Source organism: Peromyscus leucopus, chromosome 3, assembly GCF_004664715.2.
Source record: "Peromyscus leucopus breed LL Stock chromosome 3, UCI_PerLeu_2.1, whole genome shotgun sequence".
Classification (NCBI taxonomy): Eukaryota; Metazoa; Chordata; class Mammalia; order Rodentia; family Cricetidae; genus Peromyscus; species Peromyscus leucopus.
The window spans coordinates 57,958,076-57,984,637 of record NC_051065.1 but is presented as its reverse complement, the minus strand read 5'-3'; the positions used below and the strand labels follow the sequence as shown (position 1 = coordinate 57,984,637).

Genomic DNA, 26,562 nt, shown 5'->3' with positions numbered 1-26,562 from the left:
CTGTCCTGGATCTCACTCGGTGGACCAGGCTGGCCTTGAACTCACAGAGAGCTGGGATTAAAGGCGTGCACCACCACTGCCCAGCATCGAAATCATATTTTCTTTTGTACTGATTTCCTTTGGTTCGTATCCTTCCCTCACCACCACCTGGGCAAGCGAATACATGTGGGTGCATGCATGCCACCAAGTGTATGTGAAGGTCAGAAGACAACTTCTGGGAATGAGTACTCTCCACCATGTGGGCCCTGGGAAGTGAACTCAGGTCATCAGACTTGGCGACAGGATTCCCACCCACTGTGCCTCCCCACCCTCTTCTTTCTTCTCTTTTGAGACAAGGTCATACTATTTGCCCTGGCTGGCCTGGAACTCACTGTATAGATCTGGTTCACCTCCAACTCATAGAGGTCCACCTACCTCTACTTCCTGGGTGCTGCTTAACATCTCTTTTTAAAACTCATTTTTACTTTCAGATGGGACTCTTTGGTGTTCCTCAAGCCAGTATTGTCTCCTCTGGCAGTGTCACAGAGCTTGATCAGGCCAGCCCAAGTATGGTACCACATAGAGTCAGTTACACACGGCTGGAGAGCATGAGAGAAGGAAGACCCAACTTTATGACTACTTTTGTGACAGTCTTAAAGTTGAGCTGCTAGATAGATAACCAGTCTTAGTACTTGAATATGGACTGCACAGAAGCAAAGAGCATGAGATACTATAACTGCAGTGCCCAGCACTTCCAGTGGCTCCTGGTGCTTAGACCCAGCTCTGCTCCTTGTCTAGCTCCCATCCTCCCTTGCAGAGTCTCCAAAACCCATGTGGCTGCCCTCTGAGGTTTCTGTGTTCGTACGGTACACATTCTTCCAAGCTACCTGAGAAAGCGTGCATGAGCAAGCAGAGGTTTGAGCCATATCTAAAATTGTGTGGTGTGGTAGTTCATACAGATCATCATAGCTGGGTATAGAATTCTAGGCTGCAAGCAATTCTGGAATACTTGAACCAGGGTGCTTGAAGGCATGGCTCCATCATCTTAGCGTCCAGGTTTGCCATGGAGTCCGGTATTATTCTCATGTCCAAGTTTTTGTATATGCTTTCCCTTCCCTACTTAGTTCTTTTTTGGTTTCCCAAGATAGGGTTTCTCTGTGTACCCCTGGCTGTCCAGGATCTCCCTCTGTAGAGCATGCTGGTCTTGAACTCACAGAGATCCGCCTGCCTCTGCCTTCTGAGTACTGGGATTAAAAGCGTGTGCCATCACACCCAGCCCCTACTTGTTCTTTCTAGAATCTTCTGGGCTTTTCATTGTTACCCTCATGTTCTGAGAAGATGTGTCTGGGTGTCTGAATCTCTCATCATCCACTGTGCCAGGTGCACCAGGTGGCCTTCTCCTTGACAAACTCATTTTCTCCATAATAGAAGTTTGCTTGTGTGTCTAATTCCCCTACTTTCTAATTTTTTCTAGTATCTGGAAAATTCTCTTGTTATTTTACAACCTTTGGAATGTGTTTTATTTATTGCACTTTTTGGTTTTTTTTTTTTTTGGGTGGGGGGGAGGTTCGAGACAGGGTTTCTTTGTGTAGCTTTGTGCCTTTCCTGGATCTTGCTCTGTAGGCCAGCCTGGCCTTGAACTCACAAAGATCCGCCTGCCTCTGGCTCCCGAGTGCTGGGATGAAAAGCGTGCGCCACCACCGCCCGGCCACTTTTTGTTCTTAAAGTACTCTCATATTTCTCTTTTCTAGTTGGTTGTAGGATTTTGGAGGAGTTGTCATGGGTTTTGCTGCTCTTGTTTTTATGTGGCAGGGTCTTGCTATATAGTCCAGATTGGTTTCAAACTCACAATTCTCCTGTCTCAGCCTCCTGGGTATTAGGATTATAGACATACCCCATCACAAGTTTGGGGGGCTTGAGGTTTGGTTGATTGGTTGGATGGATGGGTGGGTGGGTGGGTGGGTGGGTGGGTGGTGGATGGATGGATGGATGGATGCTTGCTTGCTTGCTTGGTTGGTTGGTTGGTTGGTTGGTTGGTTGGCTGACTGGCTGGCTGGCTGGTTGCCTGGCTAGTTTGGGTGACTGTTGTTTGTGGTGCTGGGAATCTAACCTAGAGCCTCATGCATGCTAGATAAGATTTCTTCCACTGAGCTATACCCCCAGCTCCATATTTTGTATTTCTAAAATGGAGTTCCCTAGCCTGGAACTCCTGGGCTCAATGGTGCTCCTGTAGATACTGTGACAGCATTTGTTTGGTTTCCTTACGACGTTGTCTTTGTGTAGCTCTGTCCCCCTTAGGAGTCACCCATCGAATGCTGCTTGGCAGATTGTCCAAGAGCAGAGCTAGGCAGCTGTGGACGTTAGGGCAGCCACTCCGCTCGCCTTACCTCACCAGAAGTGTTTTCTTTGGGCTGGATCTCAGATGATCTGTCCCAGTGGTCTGGGTGTTAGGGTTTGGGCACCCCCCTACTGATCCACTCAGTTAAATCCTAGTTCCTGTTCTCAGCCTCCTCCTCTTCCTGGAGGATCCTGAAGGGGGTTGGGCAGGACTCCAGCTTCCGCTTCACTGGCAGTCAGGATCACTCCTTTGCTTTGTAGCTTCTTCCCAAACATAGCCTTCTCCGTCCGTTGAAATTCTACTTCCAAAGGGAAGACATGGCTGCAGCGCACGATTATTTGGCCCCAGTTAACTGGAAAGGGGTCACTGTTCTCCAAGGTCCCATGACACTTGCCTTACACAGTAGCTCTACTCTGAGAATAGTCGTACTGGAGAGAGATGAGGGGTTGTGTGTGTGTTTTGTTGTTGCTTTTAGTTAACCCTAACATTTTTTTTTTTTTTTAAATTATACCAGTCTGTGAAATCCTAAACTTAGTAGACAGATGGGCTAGTAAGTTTGGTTTTCTTTCTTTTATCCACTCGACTCTGGAGGAAAGGACAGAGATGGACCAGTGGCCAGACAACAGTATAAAAGACAGAAATTTGGTTTTTGTTGTTTCTTTTCAAGCTGATAGAAGCTCGCATGGGCAGCTAGGGGGCTGCAGGAGACGAGCAGCGGAGCAGTCTCAGAGGAGGTAGTCTTGCTGGAGCAGGGGTGTTGGAAGCGTGGGAGGACTCGCACTCGATGGGCTGTGCTTGCTAGAGATGGAGGCAGGCAGCTCTGTGTGGAGGTGTTCCCAGTGTGCCCACACTTCCCTCTCCTGAGAGTCTGTCTAAAAGAACTAAAATGAACTGAGAGAAGAGATTGACTGCCAGGTGCCATGGCACACCTATAATCTGAGCGCTGGGAGGCTGAGGCAGTAGGATCAAGAGTTCAAGGCCAGCCTGGGCTACACAGCAAGACCTTGTCTCTAACAAAAAGAAAGAAAAGAAGTTGAAACATGTCTGTACCTGGCAAGCAGGTAAGTCGTTGCCCTGGGGCTGGCAGCCAGCGACACCCTGAAGGAGCAGAGCCAGATGCCCCGCCAGCACCTGGGTCCTGAGCACGGCCCACCAACAGTCTTGCTTTGTCTCTCCAGGCCTGGTCCAGATCCCTGTGAGCATGTACCAGACTGTGGTAACCAGCCTCGCCCAAGGCAACGGGCCAGTGCAGGTGGCCATGGCCCCAGTAACCACCAGGATATCGGACAGCGCAGTCACCATGGACGGCCAGGCTGTGGAGGTGGTAACATTGGAACAGTGACATGCAGCCCTATCATGGCATCGTTTTCTAGTCTACTTCAAATTTTTTACATGTTTGCAGAGGTGCAATCAAATGGAATTAAGTCTCTCGACTTGGAAGAAAAGTTTTGGTAACCTTTTTTTAAAAAGGAAGAAAGGCAGCAGATTTTGGAATCACATTTTTTTTAAAGCACCACTTCTGGGATTTGGTGGAGCAAGAAACGACACCGATTTCACTGTCCAAAAAAGCCAAATTGTGGCCGGACTTCTTTGTGCGGAAATGTGTGTATACTTATGTGTGTGTATGTGTGAGTGTGAATATATGTATATGTGTACATATGGACATACACATTTACATATGTGTATAAAGTATATATGTACATACATATATATGTATGAAACCCGCATGGAATTATCTGTATGAAATCAAGGTGAACTGTGGAAAAATAACCCACCCAGTTTAGAGGGTGGTAGGGTACATGGCCAGACACAGTCACCTGGTTTTGTTCGTACCAGGGTCATGCATTGAGCTACTGACAAACTCAGGCAGAGGTGACCACGTCCTTCACCAAAGCTGCCTCCCAGTGGCCGCCTAGAACTCTGCTAGATTCACTCGAGGGAAGGAAGATTCAGGACACAGTGCAGTCCAGAAAGCGCGTACGGAGTCCAGTCACCATGTGCTTTGCCAGCAGAGACTCTTCAGGCTGGCCCAGGTGCTGACCTTGCCTCAGGAGGTAAATGCCCTACAGGCTCCTGGCAGGGGCAAGAAATCTCTCCTCCAGTCCCCATCTCCTCCCTTCCCAGGAATCCTCGGTCTCGTGACTATTAGAGTTGCTTGGGTTGCAAGGGCAGTCCAGAACCAGTTCTTTATGAACGGAAGGTAACGGGAGTGTTAAAGGTCTGAGGAAATGCTTATGGAGCAGGCGGGTGTAAGTGCAGGGCGTGTGTGTGTGTGTGTGTGTGTGTGTGTGTGTGTGTGTGTGTGTGGTGGGGAGAGCATGGGAAGAGTATGGGAGGGAAGGAGGGAGAAAACTTCATGAACCAGGGTGCACCCACGGAGCCGTGCTCTCCAGCTGTCCAGCCGTATCTTAACAGAGGAGACTGCCACCACATAAAGGACTCTGCCTGAGGCTCACAGATGTGTCAGCAGAGAAGGGACCCTGCTCCTGGTGTGGCCCTGCTCCAGGCGGACTCTGCAAGGACTGTTTCCCAGACCCATCCTGGCAGCCCAGGCCTGGAACAGCTTTCCTGCTCACAGTGTGGATTGGACTGAACGTTTTTAGTCACTGTGAACTGCTTTTCCAGCCGAAGCCCTGAGTCTCCAGTGGCTGATTCATCTGACTTCTTGACAAGCCAAATCTCCGCTCCTTGCGTACAGGGACAACTCTCCCGCCCTCCTCCGGGCCCTCCCCCGTGTGTGACCGTGTATTTAATGTGGTGTTTTGGTTTTCGTTTTTTAATGAGACATTAAAAAGATTCTTCATGTCTTGCTCAGCCTTTGAGAAAAGTTTCCAGTTCTTATATTTGCTTGTTTTATATAAAACTATCCAATGTTTTTTGTATGTTCTTTTCTGTACGTAATGGGGGAGGAGCGGGAAATTTACATATAAAAAGTCCTGGTTCTACGATTTGTTATTTTTTTTAATTATTATTTTTTATCATATATTGTGAAGCTTTCCCGGGGCTTTAAGGTCCGTGTTCCTTTGTGGTTAAATAACCTCCCAATAGTTTGAGAAATTACCGAGAAGAAAACAGCAAGTCCCCAATAGCGGAGCATGGATTCTGTGTTGTTCTCCATTCTGTCTAAATGCCTCATTCAATAAATAGTTTAAATGTGGCAACAAAAGTGACCCTCTCTGTAGCAGCCTTGGCCTCTTGGGCTATAGGACTCTTGGGGAGGGGAGAGTCGTTGTCCTTTTCAAAAGACGCACTAGGGGTCAGAGGTCTTTACACGAGACACCCCAGGGGCTCTAGGAGAGCTGGGTGACTGCTGCCTGCCCAGCTCAGTCTGTTTTCTGTCGTGGTGTCCTGGAACAGCCACCCTTCAGAAAGCCTCCAGGTGCCTGGAAGGCTCCACTCCGGAATTTGACACCACATTAAAAGTCTGGGAGGGGTAAGACGGGGCCTCTCCATCCTGGAAGGGTCTCCCTAGTGAGGTGTTTGGTGCAGGAAATGGCCTCAGAGAAGGAAGTCCAAGCAGAGCTGCTCTTGTGCCCTCACTTCCTGGTTTCTCACCCACCCACACACTTTACTCACTGTTTTAAAGTGGCAAATGCCACCTTCCCAGTGTTTCCTGCCACGCCCTAGCTCGGCCCTTCCCAAAATTCCTGGGTCTTCTTACTCACCCTCTCTCTGCCCGTTTTGGTAGGTAGATGTCTCAGTAAATTTCCTGCTGGTGGGATTAAAGAGTAGAGGGATGAGGAGGACGTGTTTTCCTTGGTGTTTAACCTTGGCTCAGGGATGTCAAATGCCACTTCCCTCCCTGTTGGCATACATGGTACGCAGCGGCCCCGAGCACGGGGACCACTCAACTGCTCTGCCCAGGGGCCAGCTAAGTCCAGCCAATGAGTAAGAGAAGCAGCGAGGAAAGAGACGGCCGTGAGCCGGGTGAAGTGGCAAACAGTTACCCAGGAGCCTCTCCAAAGTTAAGTGCTGGCATAATCCCACCTCAAAGGCAGGTGGGCCTGGCTGCCTTCAGAATTCCCAGAGAATCTGGGGAATTGGGTTTTGATGTGAAATCTGATTTCATTAGCAAGATAAAATGGAGTATGTGCTCTGCAGGCAGGCACAACACAATCTGTTTGTCAACTAGATCTGACCTAAGGGTCTGTTAAGGTTAAATTCACAAATACTGGCAGGTCCCAGGAAAATAATGCTTGGCGTGGTCCTCCTGTAAGGTAGCTTGGCAGGTAAAAAGTGCTGCCAAGCCTGGTGATCTGAGTTTAGTTCCCTGGGGTTGTCCTCTGACCTCCTCCATACGTGTAATATGGCATTTGTGAGGGCGCGCGCGCACGCACGCACACACACACACACACACACACACACACACACACACACACACGGCAGGCATGCGGTTGGAGCTCAGTAGTAGAAGCTTGCCCAGTATGCCCAAAGCCTTTAAATGATGGTCACAGCCCCTGTGGTGAGCCTGTTAGAGCGCCACCGCCACCATGTTGTGTCCCAAGTGAAGAAGCTCACCACTGTGCTGCAGATAGGAATCTGGGCTCACAGAAGCCAAGACACAGGCCAGTGTAGGGATTCTTGGTGGTCTTACAGCTAAAGATATACACCCTGGTGGTGCCCTTGGCTCCTGGAGTCATCTGTACTCCAAGCTCAAGAGATCGCTGGAAGAACTGCTCAGGCCGCAGGGCACAACCCAAGGTGGGTGAGCGCCAGACCCATCAACAGAAAACCAACTTGATTGTGGAGCATGGTCCACATCCCCATTCCCCTCCACCCACCCCGCAGCCTGCGGGTCTGCAGGTCACTGGCCCAGGCCTCAGCTGCTCTTCACTGAGGTCACTGTCCACACCCAGCAGCCTTTAAAGTAAGAGGGGAGCTAGAGACAGCAAGGAGCCAGGAGGTGGGGTAGAGGGGAGCTAGAGACAGCAAGGAGCCAGGAGGTGGGGTAGAGGGGAGCTAGAGACAGCAAGGAGCCAGGAGGTGGGGTAGAGGGGAGCTAGAGACAGCAAGGAGCAGGAGTGGGGTAGAGGGAGCTAGAGACAGCAAGGAGCCAGGAGGTGGGGTAGAGGGGAGCTAGAGACAGCAAGGAGCCAGGAGGTGGGGTAGAGGGGAGCTAGAGACAGCAAGGAGCCAGGAGGTGGGGTAGAGGGGAGCTAGAGACAGCAAGGAGCCAGGAGGTGGGTAGAGGGAGCTAGAGACAGAAGGAGCCAGGAGGTGGGGTAGAGGGGAGCTAGAGACAGCAAGGAGCCAGGAGGTGGGGTAGAGGGGAGCTAGAGACAGCAAGGAGCCAGGAGGTGGGGTAGAGGGGAGCCAGGACTTGGGCTGGGGCCACACTCCAGCAGCTGCAAAGTGGAGGCTCTCCTCCTGCTGCCATTCTTGGGGCTGCGCGTCCCTCCTAGGAGCTTCTCCCTCCTGAAAGCCTGAGCTGTTGGCCAGCTTCTTTTTAAAGTGCTGGTGCCTGTAATGCATCTCTCCAGAGTCGGGAAAGGAAAGAAGGGGGTACAGAGGTAGGATGGGGTAGGCAGGTCAGGTCAGGCCTGGGCGCTAATCCTGTCCACAGGCACTCCTAGCTCTTGTTGTGGACACTCACTTGCCCACAAGTAAAGGATTTCTGTAGAAGTAATAGTAGTTTTCAGTCCTTGTGCTGTTAACCAGCTGAATCTCTGTGAAGTGCTGTCATCCTGAGCAACACGCTACAGAGAGGTCAAGTTCAATTACCTAACCAAGAACCCTGTCTCAAAAACAAAAAAAACAAAAAATTTACCTAACCAAGTTCACTCAGCTTGGGAGAGACAGAAGCCAGGGCAGGCCAGCCTAGAACCTGTGCCCAGAAATACTACTTCGTATGCTTGACATGAGAGAATGTGGAGTGTGCAAGAGCACCCAGTTCTGTTTTTAAGTAGCTTAGCTGTTATTTGGGGGGGATCTAGGTGCATTCCCCAAAATTTAATGCCCTTGCAGATGAAATTGTTGTGAGGCTAAGGGTGTAGCTCGTAGATTTCCTGCTTGGCATTTGCAAGGCCCCAAGCCCAATACCCAGCACAGCTGCTGGAGGGAGACTTAGCAAAAATGAGCGGGGTCCCACCCAGTGTGATGATGGCCCCTGCGCATAGTCCCAGTATGTGGGAGGCTGGGGCAGAACTGCCCAGAGTAGAGGCCAGTTTGGATACATACTTCCAGGGTCGGCGAGGCCAGAGTAAGACGCCATCTCAAATTTTATTAATTCATTCACTGGGTCCCACTTAAACTTTTTTCTGAATTTATGTACTTTAAGAAACTAATAGTGAGCCAGGTGGTGGTTGCGGTGTGTGCTTTTAATCCCAGCACTCAGGAGGCAGAGGCAGGCAGACCTTATGAGTTCAAGGCCAGCCTGGTCTATATAGTGAGTTCCAGGACAGCCAAGGCTATGAAGAGAGAGACCCTGTCTGAAAAAAACAAAAACAAGAGAAAGACTGCTAAGTATAGTCTAAGCTTCATGAGCCATGTCTCAAAACGAAAGATGCTAACAGTTAGTTGCTGAGGACTAAATGCCTCACACCCTTAGCTCTGCCTCTCCAGCCGGGAGGAGGCCCGTCTTACAGCCGTGGCGACGAGAATCAGCATCTTCCCCAAAGTAAGTGTGCAACTCACAGCTGGAGGGAGGCCTGCAGTACACACGTGTGTGACTGTGTGTGCTGGCACTCAGGTCCCACAAAACACACATTAGGATTCTATACAAACATGTTTGGTTTGGGTTTTTTTAACTGAGTCAGGGCCTCACTATATATAGCTTTAGCTGGCCTAGAACTTAGCTTTGTAGAGCAGGGGTGTCTGAGCTCAGCCCTTCCCATGGACGGTCAGCTTTTTCTTAGCAGGGCCTGTGATTGCACCATGGTCCTTATCCAGGGCTTGCCATAACTGTGGCCGGGCCGTCTCATCGTTAGCGCAGGCGCACACTGCGCAGGCGCATGCATCAGCAGCGGCTGAATACATCACACTAGTTTTCTAGGTGTTTTTAATACCAAAATAGGAGAGCCCCAAATATCCATTTTCCTCCAAATTTCCACAAAACCCCGTGTTAGCACTGTTAAATAACTGGTGTGAAAATGATGATTTCATTCATACTCATGCAAGGGTTGAAGGGCCTTGTTGCAACCTAGCAGATTTTGTTGTCTTTGAAAGCTCCAAGACCCACTTGAGCAACAAAATTCAAGAGGTATCAAAAGAGGAGGCCAAGCCAAATCTGGAAGTCACTGGACGGTGAAGTCGGTTGGGTCTAAGCCCAGACTTTCCTTGGGTGGAAGGCCGCCTTAGCTTTGAGGATAGCCTTAGCTAGCACCCAGGCCCTTTTACCTGTGAAGGTGAAGGCCTAGCCGGAGAGGCTAGAGAGGGCTGAGCAGGGCTACCTGCCCTTGCAGAGGTTCAGAGACCAGCTTACAATTGCCTGTAACTCCAGTCCAGGGTGGGCACACGCATGTGTGCATACAGACACAAATACAGTTAAATGGATTGCTTTTTATCCAGAGGCAGGGAGAGGCCCAGGGCCGCATGGCACCCAGGAGGAGTCACTTCCAAATGCTCTTCCATGAGCAGTCTTTGCAGCCAGGGCCAGGGTAGGGCCTCTGCTGAACATGGGGCCTGGCTTCAGTTCCGGCATCTGACCCAGTGTCGACACCTGCCCTCCAGCTGAGACTGACCGGAAGGATGCCCGGATGATCTCACCCGTGAAGGCTTGAACCTGCAGGTGGCCAGGGCCCCATCCTACCTGCTGTAGCTGGAGACTTCCACTGAGGCTGGCAGCCGGCGGAGAAGCCTGCCTCTGTGCTAGTCTTGGAAAGACTGGTCTGTTGACCAGCTGGGGTTACATGCTCACTGTGACCCACTCAGTGGTGACCAGGGCTTCAGCCATGAAACCCAAACCCAGGAGACAACTGCCAAGGCTGGGATATGACCTAGTGGCCGCATCAGGGAGCATGGAGACCGATGGCCCAGCTAGAACCTGAGGTCTGTACCAGTCTGAATCAGTAAGTTAGGCCTTTATGACAACAGTGTGCCACATAATTCCCCGTGCCACATCCCCTGTAACCTCGGTGTGTTATAGGACTATACACCCATCACAATCGGATTTTGGAACATTTTTATTTTTTCCATTAAGAGACCATTTTAAAGTACTCCCCCCCCCCAAAAAAAAGGACTTGAAGCAAGTTACATAAAAGATGTATACAATGAAGTTTAAGGAGGAAAGCGACATGAATGAGAAGCCAGACACCAGGGGAGACCACACATGGACCAACTCAGGTCAGCCTTGGTGGAATAAGGCTTCCGTCAGAGCTAGTGCTAGAAGGCCAAATGTCACTGGTTCAAGCAAGACAGGAGTCCTTAGCCGAGAAGTGGTGGCGCACATCTTTAATCCTAGCACTTGGGAGGCAGAAGCAGGTGGATCTTTGGGTGTTTGAGGCCAGCCTTGTCTATATAACAAGTTCCAAACCAGCCGGAGCCACAAGGTAAGTCTCAAAAACAGAAACAAAACACAACCCAAAAAGCCAGGTGTCGTGGCACAAACCCTAGCAATTGGTTGGTGAAGTCAGGATTCAGACTTCAAGGCCAGCCTGAGCTACAGGAGACTTTGCCTTGAAAAGCAAAAATTGAAGGAAATCGAAATCCAAGTGTTTTTGTTGTTATTTTGAAACATTGTTTCAGTAGTCCTAGCAAGCCTGGAATTCACTATGTAGACCAGGCTGCCCCCCCATCCCCCCACCCCCGCTTGAAGAGATCCATCTGCCATTGCCTCCTGAGTGCTGGGATTAAAGATGTGTGCCCCGCCCCCATTCCATAGCTAAGGAACAGCTTTATTTCCTTGGGATTTGAAAACCTGGAACATTGCTTTAAATCGCCTCCTTTGCAAAGACATCCTGAGGAGGGCTGGACTCCGAGGCATCTGAAAGTGCCTGTTCTAGGTTAGGACTCTGGAGCTGAAATGGCTGCCCCAAGAAATGATGCGGCTTTCCTCCTCTGCCACGACGACGCTGCTCAGAGATACAAGTGAAGACAAGACTTCTTCCCCACATCAGAACCCGGGTTCAAGAGAAACACAGACCTAGAAGCAGGCAGCAAAGCCACCCTGCTTCGGGGGAGTCTTGCTGGATACTTCCAAGACCTCCAAGGAAGTCGCAGCCGCTCATTTCCTTGGTCTTGAGTGAAGTGCTTAAAGACTGCCCCCACCCTACCCCATGCCTCCCCTCCTGCCCCCACCCTACCCATGCCTCCCTCCTGCCCACCCTACCCCATGCCTCCCCTCCTGCCCCACCCTACCCCATGCCTCCCCTCCTGCCCCACCCTACCCCATGCCTCCCTCCTGCCCCACCCCTACCCCATGCCTCCCCTCCTGCCCCCACCCCTACCCATGCTCCCCTCCTGCCCCCACCCTACCCCATGCCTCCCCTCCTGCCCCCACCCTACCCCATGCCTCCCCTCCTGCCCCACCCTACCCCATGCCTCCCCTCCTGCCCCCACCCTCCATCCCCGATCCTGGAGGTTCCGGACCGGAAGTGCAGGAGACGATCCTGGAGGTTCCGGACCGGAAGTGCAGGAGACAGCTAGCCCCTGCAGCCAGCACATCCGTACCTGACTCCCTCCCTCCCTCCGAGGGGCGGTCAATGTCACTGAACTCTAGTTTGAGAATGAAGCTTTCACGTGGTCAGACTTGACGGTGGGGCCTGTTTACAGTTGTGGAATTCACTCCAAATGTCCTCAGGAGCCAAGAAGATGGTCAAGCAAAGTAAAGCAAGTTTCTACAAGAAAAACCAGTCTGCATTCAAATTCACTAGATAAGATGCCTTTTTGGTCCATAAACAAAAGGTACCTCAGGGTTGTAGGCTGGTCTGTAACAAGTCTCTGTATTTCCACGCAGTTGAGATGCAAGTCTGGTCTCCTGAAAGGACAAGCCCCACCCCCACCCCTCCTGCAAGGCGTGTGTGTGTGTGTGTGTGTGTGTGTGTGTGTGTGCGCTGTTACCTCCACCTGCAGCCTCCTCCACTGACAGTTGGCCTTCCTCTCTGTTCCTTAAGATGTCTGCCCCTCCACTCCCTCCCTGCTCCCACGCCATCTTCCCAGAAGAACTGAGGAGACAGAAGACTAGCTTCCAAATGACAGGGACCCCCAGGACAGTGTGTCATTGGGGCTGAGGGAGCACCTGCTGGAGACTTCCAGAGCTATCCATTGATGGAGATGGGTATGACCTCTGGCTGGGAAGAGGAAGCCTTCATGGCTGCCTCCACCACCACTCATAGGCCTGATAGCTGCCTTTCCAGCCAGACTTATTCCAGGAAACTCTGGCAGAGCCGGTACAGGGAGATGCCTTCATTCAGTGAAGATCTGGATCATACCATTGCCTGTAACAGGGCTTCCAGAACCCATATCCAGGATGAACCCACTTTCAAATAGAGGATCAGCTCTCAGCACCTGCAATGTGAGAAAAAGACATGTCCGTTTGGAAAGCACAGGGCTTTGTGTGAGAATTTCTCCTCCCCACAGCACTTACACACACTTAGAGAACAAGGCAAACTAACTGAATGATGCTCGGGGCATTGGCACTCTAAGACCCCGCTGGATTCAACTGTCTGCTGCTCAGCGCCCCACTGAGGCCAGCAACCCACTGCAACACCCAGCCCCTTACAAGGCCATCTTTGTGAACAGAGATCAATCCGTCTACAGCCACCAAGGCTCCACCTATCAGTGAGGCTGTCCTGGGGTGCAGAGCCCCACCCCCACCCCACTGCCTCTGCCCAGAGTGTCTCCTTTTGTGGTCTTGAGGCCTCAACTTCCCATCTCTCCTACGTAAGTTTTTTCCTGGCAATGGCTGACTTGTCTCTAGTACCAGAAAGCATCCCATTTCCAGGACAACACTCCACATAACCCAAAAGCTGAGATGGATTTTTGTTCCTTTGCTGGGGCTCGTACCCATGACCTCACCCATACTAGGCCACACCTCCGAGGCCAGGAGATATTTTTAAACATCTCTTTAAATGTACAACAATAAAGTAACCCACAAAAGTCCCCTAGATACATAAGCTGCCACTGGTCTGGTCCAAATCAAAGGCACACTCAGAAGAAGGTGCTAGAATCTGACCAGGGCCCCGGGACAGTCACCCAGCTCCTCTAGTACTGTCCCACATGAGTACACGCTCTGCCCAAGTCACTGTGTCTCCTTGAGACCTTCCTCAGTTCATCCCTGTCTCTCAAGGTCCTGCCCTTGAGCAATTGATTTTCCTCTACCCTAACTGGGGTGCCGTCCTCGCTCTCAGATGTCAGCCGGCTGGGTGTAACCTTAACATCCTATGCCATCAGCTGAACTTCTAAAAACAAGGCCTCGCCCTGTGGCCCAGGCTGCCTGGAACTTAAGACCCTCCTGCCTCAGCCTGCCCAGTGTTAGATTACAAGTGTGCCACTGTGCCTGGCTTCTCCCGAGTTAGATTAGTGCACTCTAGCATGCTGAGCACCCTTGGCCCGCGCCATGCCAGTGGCCCCTCCCCCGCAGTCAGCACAACAGACAGGTCTCTAGACACTACATCCCCCAAAGGGGTAAACTCACCTCCAGAGGCGCACTGTCCTGTGCCAGCCTGACATGTGGCCCCCATGCTCTCCCAGGGTGCCAAATGACAGAGGGTAACAGTACACTTTCCTAACACCCTCTAGACTGAGCCCACTCCGCAAAGGCAGCATCCCGGGATGTCTGCCACTCCTGCAGAACCTCTCCTCCCTCTCCCCTCAGGCTCAGTGGAGGAGCAGCCCAGTCTCAAGGTGCTGAGCCTGTCTACAGGTTCCTTCACCCCACAGCCTCACTGCCCAGCATTGGTACCCCCTCACCCAGCCTACCCACCCCCAACCCAGCCAAATGTAGTGGCAGGCTTCTGATGTGAGCAGCAATAAGCCCAAGGTATGCTCACAGCTGCAGGCCAGGCCAGGCCTCTCCCTGGGGATTTGGAAGGCCCTTTGTCTGAGGACACTCACCTGTGCTCTGACAAGTGCCAGGCCCCAGCTTCCTGCCCTGCACAGCTACTCTGGGGAGGGGAGGCCTCTAGCCTTAGCCCTCATGCTGGAACCACCTGCCAGCCCTGGCCCTGGGACACAACCTACTTTTGGAAGGTCAGAGCCAGGAAGACCTGCCTGTGACTTCACAGGGCCCAAGGGAGACCTACCAATAAGGGAATCCTTTGCTCTGTGGGAACCGGGACTCAGGAAATGGCCAGGGTACCTGAGATCAGACTATCGAGAGCTGAGATGGACACCCACGTTTGTAAGATCCCAGGGCCTCCTTCATACAGGGCCAGGCCAGACAAAGCATAAAAGTGACAGGAAACTCCATCAGTAGAGTGTTGGCCTAGAATTCACAAATCCCTGGTACCACATAAACTGGGTGTTATAACTCATTCCTCTAATCCCAGCACTGAGAGGTAGAGGCAGGAGGATCATCAAGTTCAAGGTCATCCTTGGCTCCAGTGAGTCCATCCTCAGGCTGGACTACGTGAGACCATCTGAAAATAAATTTTAGGTGGTAGAGGGGACAGTGTAGTGTGGCTGTTAGTAAGAGGCCTGTAACACAAGCAAGCGTAAGGACCTGAGTGTGGATCCCCAGGACATGGGTAAAAACAATCCAGCTTTAGCTGCATCGGCCCTGTAACCCTAGTGCATTTCAATGCAGGTAAGCAGATCCTCAGAGCTTGCTGTTCAGCCAGTCTGGCCAGTGAGATGCTGTCTCAAAAGAAAGGCCGCCATGGGGGCTCATCGGGCAAAGGCACTTGCCACCGGAGCCTAACCACCAGAGTCTGATTCCCCAGAACCTACTGGTAAGAGAGAACTGACTTGTACTGACTCCACAGGTGTACCTTGGCACCTTCTCTCAAACAAAGAAATACAATAGAAACAGGAAAAGAGCCGGGCAGTGGTGGTGCACGCCTTTAATCCCAGCACTCAGGAGGCAAAGCCAGGCGGATCTCTGTGAGTTCGAGGACAGCCTGGTCTACAGAGTGAGTTCTAGAACAGCCAAGGGTACACAGAGAAACCCTGTGTGTGTGTGTGTGTGTGTGTGTGTGTGTGTGTGTGTGTGTGTGTGTTGGGGGGTGGGGTGGCGGTGTGAAGAATCTTTATTTAAAAACAAAACAAGACTGAAACTACCTGGCACACTCCTGGCCTTTGGGGTTGGGGGTGAAATTATCAGGCTCAGGAGAAGTGAGGTGCACCTGACAACAGCCTGGAAAGAGCCCCAAAGCACAGGAACCTGAGTTAGATGAGCCAGGTCTGAGGCCTCACTTGCTTCCTCCTAAACAGCACAGAAGGAAGAGGACGTCAGAGCCTCTCACAGCAGGCAGGTCACAGCAGGTAAGGCGCTTGGGCTCAGCCCAGGATGGGGCAGTGACTGGGGAGACCAGCTTAGAAGACAGTTAGTGGCATGGGGCAGGATGGAGTCCAGAGGAGGTAGTAAATGTCCCTGGTGTCCCCTGGGGGCACCTCCCCACCACCCTATTTCTGCACCGTCCCCAACAACCATAGCTTTCAGGATAGAACAGAACTAACTGCAAAGGAAAAGGGGTCACCAAAAAGGCCACAACCCGACCCCTTTCTGTAGAACTCAAACCCCCTGTTCCTTCCTTGCTCCCCTTGGTCCAAGGCCCTTCTGCATCCCCCCTTCTCTGCTCACCTATCTATCCGCACGAAGCAAATGTTCCGCAGTCAGGAGTACTTGTTCTTCCAAGACAGGGTTTCTCTGTGTAGCCCTGGCTGCCCTGGAACTTGCTCTGTAGACCAGGTTTGAACTCACAGAGATGCCCCTACCTCTGCCTCTTTAGAGCTGGGATCAAAGGTGTGCGCCGCCGCCACCGAGCTATAGTAGGACTTTTGTGATTAAAAGACTAAACCCCCTGATCACTTCATCAGTGCCAACCCAGGAGGTCCCACCCTGCCACCGCTGGTCTGGCTATAAATTGCATATTAATTAGTGTTGACCTGCCCACCTACCATTAGAAGTACTGGCACTGAGATTGTGTGCCATTAACCACCCTTCAGTCAAGTCAGAGGTGGTTTAGGATTCAACTAAACCACGTGACCCATGCCTCCTTGTTTTGTTGTTCAGTCTACAGAGAGAGCTCATTTACCTTCCCAGGGATCGTCTGGGGACTCTCCTGGTCCAGCCCAGCTCGCCATCCCTGTCCCCTCTGTGGGTCTATCCTCCACTTCCCCTCTGGGATTAACCTTTGTGCCCACCACTGACCCTTTTTTGACTTTGTTCTGTCTTGTTTTCTGAGGCGTGGTCTCGCTATGTAGCCTAGGATGGCTTGGAACTGACCTGTAGGCCTTGAACCCATGGCAATCAGCAATCAGCCTTCACTACTGCAGGATGCTGGACTACTGCTCCATTTGATCCTGTGATTTTCCACTTGACCACAAAAACACTCTCACAAAACATGTATCTTGCCACATTTCCCTACTGCTTACTGTGGCTCCCGTGGCCTTCGAGAACAAATACGACCTAAAAAACAGTTGCCTGGTTGGGCATGGTGGCACACATCTTTAACCCCAGGACTTGGGAGGCAGAGGCAGGTGGATCTGTGAGTTGGAGGCCAGCCTGGGCTACAGAGTGAGTTCCAGGACTACTTAGTGTGACCCTGTCTCAAAAAAAAAAAAAACAAAAACAAAACAAAAATCCCTCCTTGCCTGATGGTACAGACCCTCGATGCCAGCACTCAGGCGGTGGAGACGGACCCGCGATGCCAGCACTCAGGAGGTGGAGACGGACCCGCGATGCCAGCACTCAGGCGGTGGAGACGGGGATCTTGAGTTTGAAGTTAGTCTGGACTACATGGCGAGACCCTGTCACAAAAGAACAAAAATTTAGTGAACCTCGGTTTAACTAACACTGTACAAATAAATGGAGTCACCCCCAAGGAGAAGAGAGAAATGGAGTAAAAATGCAATAGAATAATGGCAAAAGTCTTCTAAAGTTGATCAAATGACCTGCTTTCAGCACAGCGTGCTAAGCCATCTCTGATGGGTGGGGCCTGCATGTTCACCAAACAGCCCAGCTTCTTCCCATCTACACCCTTCTCTTCTGGGGTGCTCCCTGCTCACTGGCCTTTTTCTTCCTAGGAAATTGTAGCTGAGGCGCATCAGCCCAGTCAGTGAAGAGGCTGTACACCTACCCATCAACCTCAGAGGCTGTACACCTACCTACCCATCAGCCCCAGAGGCTGTACATCTACCCATCAGCCCCAGAGGCTGTACATCTACCCATCAGCCCCAGAGGCTGTACATCTACCCATCAGCCCCAGAGGCTGTACACCTACCTACCCATCAGCCCCAGAGGCTGTACACCTACCCATCAGCCCAGTCAGTGAAGAGGCTGTACACCTACCCATCAGCCCAGTCAGTGAAGAGGCTCTACACCTACCCATCAACCTCAGAGGCTGTACATCTACCCATCAGCCCCAGAGGCTGAGAACTACTAATGACCTGGGAGCAGAGGAGAGAAAGGGATTCAACTACAAATAATGAGTTGAAGTTTTGGGGTGTCCTCAGAGGAAGGGGGAAGGCTTTAACTGAAGGCCACATATACAAATGTGCATTTATACAATCACACCCACACTTGTAGGTCCTAAGTCAGATGCCTTGGCCATCTTAAAGGACAGGAAATCAACCCTGGCGCCTATACTGCCCACCCACCAAGCTCTGCCCTCTGAGAACTGTCACTTACCCCAGCTCCAAAGTAGAGCTGTGGGAACCTCCAGCCTAGACTGTCAGTGCAGTCTGAGTGACCCCTCCGTGGACACAGGCAGGCTCAGGTGTGAGCAGTCTGTCCACAAAGCAGAGCTCCAGAACCCAGTCCTCTAACTCTACAAGGACCCCAGCACGCTCGCTCCACGTGGGAGCCTTCATTCCTTCGGGCCTCCTAGGGCCCTGGCAAGATTCCTGGATGTCTGTGAGTAAACACCTTGCCATCTCCACCCTCATCCCCATAGCCGGAAGCCCAAAAAGACCCACACCACACTGCATGGACCAGAAGACATTTCCTTGTGGCCTCAGAACCTACCCAAAAAACAGCCTTTTAGGGCTAAGGGTGGGAAGCTATATCACCCACAAGAGGAGCCCATATGGGCCCTTGAACACAGTATCCCTTCCTCACCAAGTTTGGGGCTCCCCACCTTCCCCAAGAGGGCCAGCATGGAGCAAGGCTGCATTCCAAGCCCTCTTCACCGCTCCTGGGGGCCCGGAGGTTGGCTTCCCAGCGGCCTTGAAGACTTGTGACCTCAGGGGGGCGCAGGGAAACACTAAGGGTCACTTCCAGCTGCGCCCACCCTCTGCCACTGCCTGGTGGTCTGGGGGCCAGAGTCCCCTCCTTCCTGGTGATGAGCAGGTTCCAGCCTGGTGCAGACCCTCCTCCAGCAGCTCGGCACTTACACCATAGTTGGCAAGTCTAGAACCACCGGTCCCGTTACCTCACCGGTGTGAGTTCTACCATTGCCAAAAACGGTGAGAGGCCTTGGCAGCCAGACCGGTGAGCCCGTGCTGAGGAAGAAGCGGTTAGGGTGGTTTGAGGAGGACGCTGTATCCCCAGTGAAGACCAAAGGCCAGGTTGTGGTTCTTCTGCTCAGCTGCTCCAGCAGAGAAGCCCCCTCTAGCCACCTCCTTCCGCTCCGAGGGAGCCCTACAGTCCCTTTGTAGGTACCCTAGGCAGTGATGGAGCTAGTCTGCTCTCAAAAGGACTCTGGAGGGTAACTCCACCCGGGCACTGCCAGCAGGGGCTAGGGAATGGGTGCCCTCTAGGCCAGGGAGTCCCCTGCATGGTAACCAAGGAGGAGAGTTGTAGGGAGCCAGCTTTGCCATCTATCAAGGGCCCCAGGTGACATCCTGTTTAATCCCTTCCTGTCATTCCCCAGAGCCTAAAGCTCCCCAGCTGCCCCACCCCACAGGGAGGGAGGTAAATTAATTCACACACCCCACTTCCTGGTCAAGCCTCAGGCAAACCACTGCTAGGTCTGTGGCCTCCTCCCTGAGGCTGGGGAGGAGGAACCCTAGGCTAAGAAGACCTTCTCTGGAGAGCACAGGCAACCACCACTGCAGAATCCTTACCCATCCTTCCGAAGGACCCACACACTCCTGCCCACACACTCCTGCGGGCTTTGAGGAACTTACCCCAAAGATGACACTTCTTGGCCCCCAAACCCTAGGTGGATTCATTTCCAAACAGGAGTGCAGCCTAGGGGAGCTGCTGGCTCACAGGGAGGGTCAGCAACAGCGATTCTGTGACCCCTTCTGTCCTCCCTGCTCTGCAAGGTGGATCAAGGATTCAAAGATCATGCCTGGAAGGACAGAGCTGCAGACAAACCCAGGCCACTGGGAGGCTGGGCACTGCCAGTGACCTAGGCTTGAGGGCTGAGATGACCCCATGGCCCAAAAAGAAATGTGTGTTATAGCTGGGCCAGGGTGGGGCCATACCTGTGATCCCAGTCCTGAGTTCAAGGGCTGGGCTGATCTACTTAGCAAGGAAGGTCCTTGAAACCTTGACCTAGGGTAGATGAAACCTTTGGGGACACGAGCAACCTGGGTTTCTTGGTCCTGTACTTCCCAAAGACAGGCCATTTTTATCACACTAGAAAATACTCAGCAAAGCCCCTGGTGGGGACTTGGTTGAGTGGGTCACTCCCTCCACTCCAGTGTGACTGAGGAGGGTCCTGTCCCCACCCCAGCTGCTAGGCTGGGAGTGAGCAGCCCCGCCTGCCAGCGATCAATGGAGCCAGATCATATTTCCAAGAGCCAGAGGACGCCAGAGCTGGGGCAGGGACCCGGATAATGGCCTGGATTGAAGAATCAAATGGAACGGTGGGGGAGGGCGCACAGGGACTCTGGAGAGTCACTAGCCCAGGCAGCCAGACTCCGGACGACAAGGCAAGGAGCCTGCCCAGAAGGCAGTCACCTAGAGGCCACTGTGCCTGAAAAAACAGAAAAAGTGCAGGGCAGAGTGTGTCCGGACGAGTTAAACCTCACCAACTGCCCTGGTGCCCACTGAGAGGATAAATCCGTCGGCAGTATCAGAGAGAGCCAGGGAGAAACCGGTCCTGCTGGACAGGGTGAGCCCTCTCGTACCTGTCCTCACCAGCATGGTCCTCAGGAAGCTGATTCTCAGGGGAACCCAGCCAGCATGGTGGCCTCCACTCACCCGCAGGCACTACTGTAGGTGAACTTTCACCTAGGCCTAGAGCGGGCTCAATGACAACCAGAAAGCCATGGCCTGAGGTTGTCCTCTGGGAATGCGGGCCCCAGAGGTGTAGGGCTAAGTCTGATAGGAACTATAGAACCTGCCGGGCACCTGCCGGAGCAGCCTCACCAAAGCCTCCACCCAGGCCAGTGTGAGAGGCAGGACCACCCAGGGTCTGAGGTTGGGGAATTGGGAGCTAGTGCTCCCTGAGTGGTGGACAGGAAGAGCAGAGGTACGGCAGGAACTCAGTCTTAAGTATGGACTGAAACAGCCATAGCCAGAACACCCCGCTCCCCCACACGCCCCCAGAGAGGGGACCAGGGCCAACAGAGCAAGACCTGGAAGAGACCTTGCCAAGGCAGTAGTCTTTCAATTGTGAAATAAGCAAGCTGTCCTTTTTCCACAGGTGCTCAGAAGGCCTTCTGCACAGGGACACACTAGCAGCACACCCCAGAGATTTATGGGAGCCGTCTCTCTGTAGTAGGGATAAAAGTCCTGACTGTCCAACCCCAGGGCATTCAAGCAGGCAGCTCTGAACGCTCGGCCCATTCCTGATGAGCAGCCAACTGGACTGGTTGATTTCTAACTTCCAGCCTCAACCACATATATTCCCTGGCCTAGCCCCGCCCTCTTTAGCCTGGCCACCTAAAATGACTCGGTAATTGGATTGAGTGACTAGCCCTTGCATGAGGTTCCTCAGGGAGAAGCAGCCTCATTAGAGGCTGCCCAATCACTTCAGGTATGAAGGCTACCAGATGGTCAGTGGACCAGGTCAGTCAGCTGACTTCACTGCCTGTCAGCACTCACCTGAACTTCACCCAAGAGCCTGGCCGGTGGGCTCTTCCCAACCTTCGGGATCAGTCCAGATCGCCCTCATCTTGGAGACCAGGGATGTATTCAGGGTCAGAGCCAAGATTCACCCAGCCCTGGGGCATGTGAGCAATCCCCACGGAGCAGGGCCACTGGGGTCAATCCCTTGAGGTGACTGAGGAGCCATATTAACCCTGCGCCTCTGCTCCTGGACCTCTGTTTCTCCATCTGTAAGATGACTCTTCATAAACTGCACCCCATGTGGCTGTGGGAGGTCAGAGATTACAAATGCAACGTTTCCTGACACATGCATGGGCAGCTTAGGACCTGTAAGCCACGGGGAACCTAAGGGTACCGGAAACGACCACTATGAGGATGTGAAGGCCACAGCGGCCCCTAACCCAGAACCTTCCAGCACTCCAATGCCAAACCACACCATTTTCCCTCCTCTCTCTCATGGCGACAGAGGTGAGCTCTAGGTGGGCTCTAGGGACAGTGGCCCTCATAAAACATCCAGGCTGAGCACAGGACACCCTCATTGCCTGGAACTGCCTCCTTGGAACCCTAGAGCAGAAGGCCAGGCCCCATTCTGCCAGAAGAGATCTCACCCCAAGGGTGTGCTAGGAGCCAAGCAGGGCATTTCTTACTTGTGGCATCACAGAAGCAGGCCCTACAGATGGTGACCCCCGCCCCTGCCCCCACCCCAAGCAACTCCATCTGTTGGCCCAGCTCAGATTGCCCAGCTCTGCCTCCGCTCTGGCCCCAGGCAGTGTAAGGCGATCTGGCTGCCCACCAGGATAGAGTTGCACCCTCACCCAACATTAAGCCAGATGGGCTGGGGAACTGGTGAGAAGCATAGACCCGGGGAGGCAGGGGGGAGGCGAGTGTGGCCGCAGCAGCCCGCTTTTCCCATATTGGCACTGCACATGATTGCTCAGAGCGGAGAGATACAAGCAAAAATGTGCTAGTGCCAAAATCGGCCAAGCAGATGGAACTGGAACAAGCCCTCCGGGGACGGTGGACGGACGGGGAGGTCTTTGTACCCCGCACCCCTGGAAACGGACCCCTGGCGGCGTCCAGGCGGAAGGGGTGAGGCGCTCCGAGCGCGCGCTCGCTCGCTGGCTCGCTGGCTCGCGGTTCTGTCTCTGCTCTGTGTATGGCCCTTCGGTAATTCACTGACCGAGACTGTTCACAGTGAATTCTACCAGTGCCATACACAGACCAGGAGTCACTCTCCAGCCTGCAGACCCGGCAAAGGCCGGCTGCCCTCTCCTGGAAGCCTCCCTTCGAGCCTCTGCACCCAGAGGGACTCCTGGGGTCCTCCAACCCCACACCCACCTCCCCTGCTGTGCCCCACAGCTCAGCAACCCTCCTCACCCGTCTTCCAGCTTGACGCTGCTGCTCGTTAGCCCAGAGTGACCTTCAAGGAGAGAAGGGCAACAGGAGAAACTGATATTTCTTGGATTTGCAGAGCAGCTGAGTTTCCTGGGTCAGCCCAGAGGCTCGCATCCCTCTACCACCTCACCCAAACAACCCGTCTTTTTGCCAAGGTCAGCAAGCAGCTGCCAGGTCCTCCTTAGGACTGCCGTACCAGACCTCACCTAGTGCCGATGGACAGGGATAAGAACGTCCAAGATGCTTCTCGCGGCCTCTGAGCCCAGAGGCTGACAGCTCCAGCTTGCCTGTGACAGAAGCAGAAGCCCAGAAGGCAGGACTGTGAAATGCCCTGGATGGGCACCTTTGCTACTTGACCTGGGCCAAGATCAAGACAGGAGGCTCCTTCAGCTAGGAGGCATCTTGGAAGGAGCTAGAGTGAACTGTCTGGTAGGCGCCAGTGGAAGCAGCCTCTGGAAGGCTCTGAGAGTCCTCTGGAGGAAGGTGGAGGCCAGAGAGCCAAGGGAGGGCCGGGCTGTTGCATCAGTGGTTGCCACAGCGGCTGCTAGGAGAGAAGGCACGATGGAGGCCCTTGCCTCTGGTGCCAGGTGCCCTGGGGATGGAGGAAAGAGGGAGGACGGGTCTCTCTGGAGCTGGTGCCCAGGGCATGAAAGCTGGAGACTCTGTAGAGCAGCCAACACAGGCTCAGCCTATCCTAGGCCAGCCTGGCGCCCAGGGGACAGAGGGGAGGGAAAACACACTGGAAGGGCCAGACAGTCAGAGTCCAGCTCGGAAGCCTTGTAAACTTTTAGTCCAGGCTAACCCCGTGCCCTCAGTCCTGGGCTCGATGACATGCCTGTCAGGCTCTGACACAAAACTCACTCTTAGTCGACTCTGAACCTCCAGCCCATCTCCCCAGAGGCCATTTCAGCTTGACAAGGTGGAGTCGGGAGAAGTTAGTCCCCGGCCTTTGGCCTCAGTCTCTCCCACTGTGATTCTCTGAACTTGGGGGTGGAGGGTGAAGTTATGGGTCAAGTGAAGGTGAGTAACTGTAGCTACCGTGTGGTTCAGAGTGTCAGTCAGAATCAGAATCACCAAGGAGCCCCTCGAAATGGAGACTCATGGCCCTCTTGGAAATCTACATTTTAATATAGACCTGGAGAATGTGGAGCTGGGAAGGAGAAGCCATTTTGAGTTCTGCTTAGGAAACAGAACCCTAAATTCTTCCCCACCCCCTGTTTTGTGGAGCAGAGGGACATTGATGGGAGGGACTTAGGGGGAAACTGAGACACTCAAGGTAGCAGTCTCCTGACAGATGAGGCTGGAGCTAAGGACTCCCGCTGGCCTCTGCCCAGGAAGGAATCAAGCATCCTAAGGAATAGCCCTGGAACAAGAAGTGCCTGGGCTTCTTCTTCCCACCCTTCTGACTGCATTTTCCTCTTCTGTAACTGAAGGGGGATGAAGAAGGGGAGGGAGATGAAGAAGGGCAGGAGCAGCTTAGGGGGGGGCACCCCACCCCCCAGCATCCAGTTCTAATCAGCTGGGTGAGGCTCCTCCCCACAATGCCTTGCCTCTCCTAATTCAAATGCGGCAGAAGATCATGCCGCAGTGCCCAGGCAGGGCCACACCCATGTCCACAGCCAGAGTCCACCCAACAACAAACAGCAGAGTGGTAATCCTCCAACCTTAGTTGAAGCAGAACCTGGCCTGGGCCAGAGGAAATGGGATCTTCTAGGTCTCCTGAAATGGGATGTGTGGAGCTCTGCAAAAGCATTGCTGGTATTCCCCAAAGGGGAAATGACGACCATGCTTTGGGCAGATCCTCGGAACAGTCTCTTCTGCTATTCTTGTAGGTCAGAGCCCTGACCTTGAGATTAAAAGCTGAGAAATCCACTTTTGATGGTGGGAAAAGGTAATCTCCCAGCCTGGTAGGTGGGAACAATTACAAGAGCATCTGAGCTGGCTGGCTGGCGTGTGAGGGGGAGCTGTAAGGGGACACTGTGTCTGTCCTAGGTGAGTGAGTGTCCTACACGCCCTGCAAGGTCTCCCTCCCCCAGCCCTATTCCCTTAGGCTGGTCTGGGCCCCACTCTCCTGAACTCTACTTGAATCCTAAAAACACTTTGCAGAATCATCCTTCCCTTTGTGGGGGGTCGGGGATGAGAGTGGGGGTGGGGGATCTTTCCCTGGGCACTTGCGCCTCTCTTCCCGCTGCTTATCTCTCTAGGGACCAGCAGCTACCCAGAGGTGAGTGGTACAGGTGGGGTCTTAGGGACATTTTGCTACCCTTCAGCCCTGTAACTTAGCTGTTCCGATCAACCTCTACACATCGAATCTAGAGTCCCCGTTGCGAGTCTTCCCACTAGCAATCGACCCAGCACCCAGCATTTGTATCTCCATCGAATGCCCCAAGGGCTGGGGCCGTCAGCTTCTCCACACGCTCAGGGCGTGGCCCAACCTCCCGGCTGGCTAGTGAGATGCAGGCGCCCCTCAAGCTGATTTCGATGCAGTCCAAGCCACCAGGGAATGCACCAATCACTCCAGTGTGTGTAGCTGTGCATTGTACAAACACGTTCCCGGGGCCACTGGACCCCGTTAATACTCCTAGCGAAAAATAAGAATAAACGAAATTCTCCCAAGTGAGACTATTACAGTGAAACGGTTTCTTTTTTGTGTAAAGTCCCTCATCATGGCTTGAAAGGGTGCCTAGAATTCCTGAAGAAAAAGAAGTGGAGGCTGGAAGGTGGGCTCGGTTTCTTGGAAGGCTTGATTGACCTCGGAACAGAGATCTGGCAATGTGATACCCAAATGGTTTGTGTGTGGCAGGCGGAGGGTGGTGCGGGCTAGGCGGAGCTGCGTGCTTGGGTCTCTGGACTGAGATGCAGCGCGGGCACCTGGTCCACGGTGTGGAAACTGGACTCTTAGTCCTCAGGAGGTTAGCGAAGCCAACAGGAAACCTGGAAAGGCCCGGTCCTAGCTAACTCTGACAGTGAAGGGACCGATTAGGCCAGCCCTCGCCCCCCCCCCCATCCCTGTCCCTAATCTCCTAACCAGAATTACTTCCCTAGCACTGGCAGGTATTTTCACGTAGTGTAGGGACGCCAGGGACGAAGGAAGGGAAACGTGAAGGGCTCAGCCTGTAGGCTCCGCAGGAGCGAGCGATCCCTGACGCCCAGGCCGCATCCTCACTGCCCACAACCATAGGATACACGGACCGGCAAAACGTCTAAGAAGACGCGTTCCGGGAGAATGACTCTGGGGACCTGGGGACCAGCCCTTGCTAACCGAATGGGTTCTGACTCAGGACTGGTCTCCGCGTGCTCCAAGGCCGGAGGCTACGGAAGGAAGGCGGGCTGGAGATCTGGGACCAGCTTTCCCCAGGGGACTGGGCGGGGCAGGCCCCGGGCCCCGGAAGCCGTAACCAACCGAGCGAAACCCTGAGAAGGGGCTGGAGAAACCAGCTCTGCGCTGGAACGCTCCCCGAGCCCGCGTCGCCGCCAGCCTCCCGGCCTTGCACTTCCTCCCGGGCCCACCAGGGCGGCGAAAGGCCCGCGACCCCAGACGAATTCCTCCGGGAGGCGACGGTAGGGCGGGCGGCCCAACGCACCGAGCCAAACCCCATCTGCGCTCACCCCTGCCCCCGCCCCCCGCCCGGGGAACCGCTCTGGATGCGGGGCACATGCTCCTGAGGACCCCGGGACCCTGTGGGCACCCCCGCCAGAAGGCCGGGAGGAGGCAGGAATTCGCAGTGCAGCGTCATCCCCGAAGGCCATAGCCACGACGTGGCCACCACTCGCCCCTCCGGCCGCCCCCCAAACGGGCTTCTAGCTCGCC

The 26,562-nt window shown here is 53.5% G+C and overlaps 1 protein-coding gene across 2 annotated transcripts in view; it reads left to right on the top strand.

Annotated features, from left to right (window-relative positions):
* Nrf1 (nuclear respiratory factor 1) overlaps positions 1-5,131 on the top strand; it is a 112,834-nt gene extending 107,703 nt beyond the window's left edge. For both annotated transcript variants that reach the window (XM_028866186.2, XM_037203685.1), the window contains one exon: positions 3,496-5,131. In XM_028866186.2, coding sequence (XP_028722019.1) covers positions 3,496-3,659 — 164 coding nt within the window. In that variant the 3' untranslated portion in view covers positions 3,660-5,131. The remainder of the gene's footprint in view (positions 1-3,495) is intronic.
* The last annotated feature ends 21,431 nt before the right edge of the window (positions 5,132-26,562 follow it).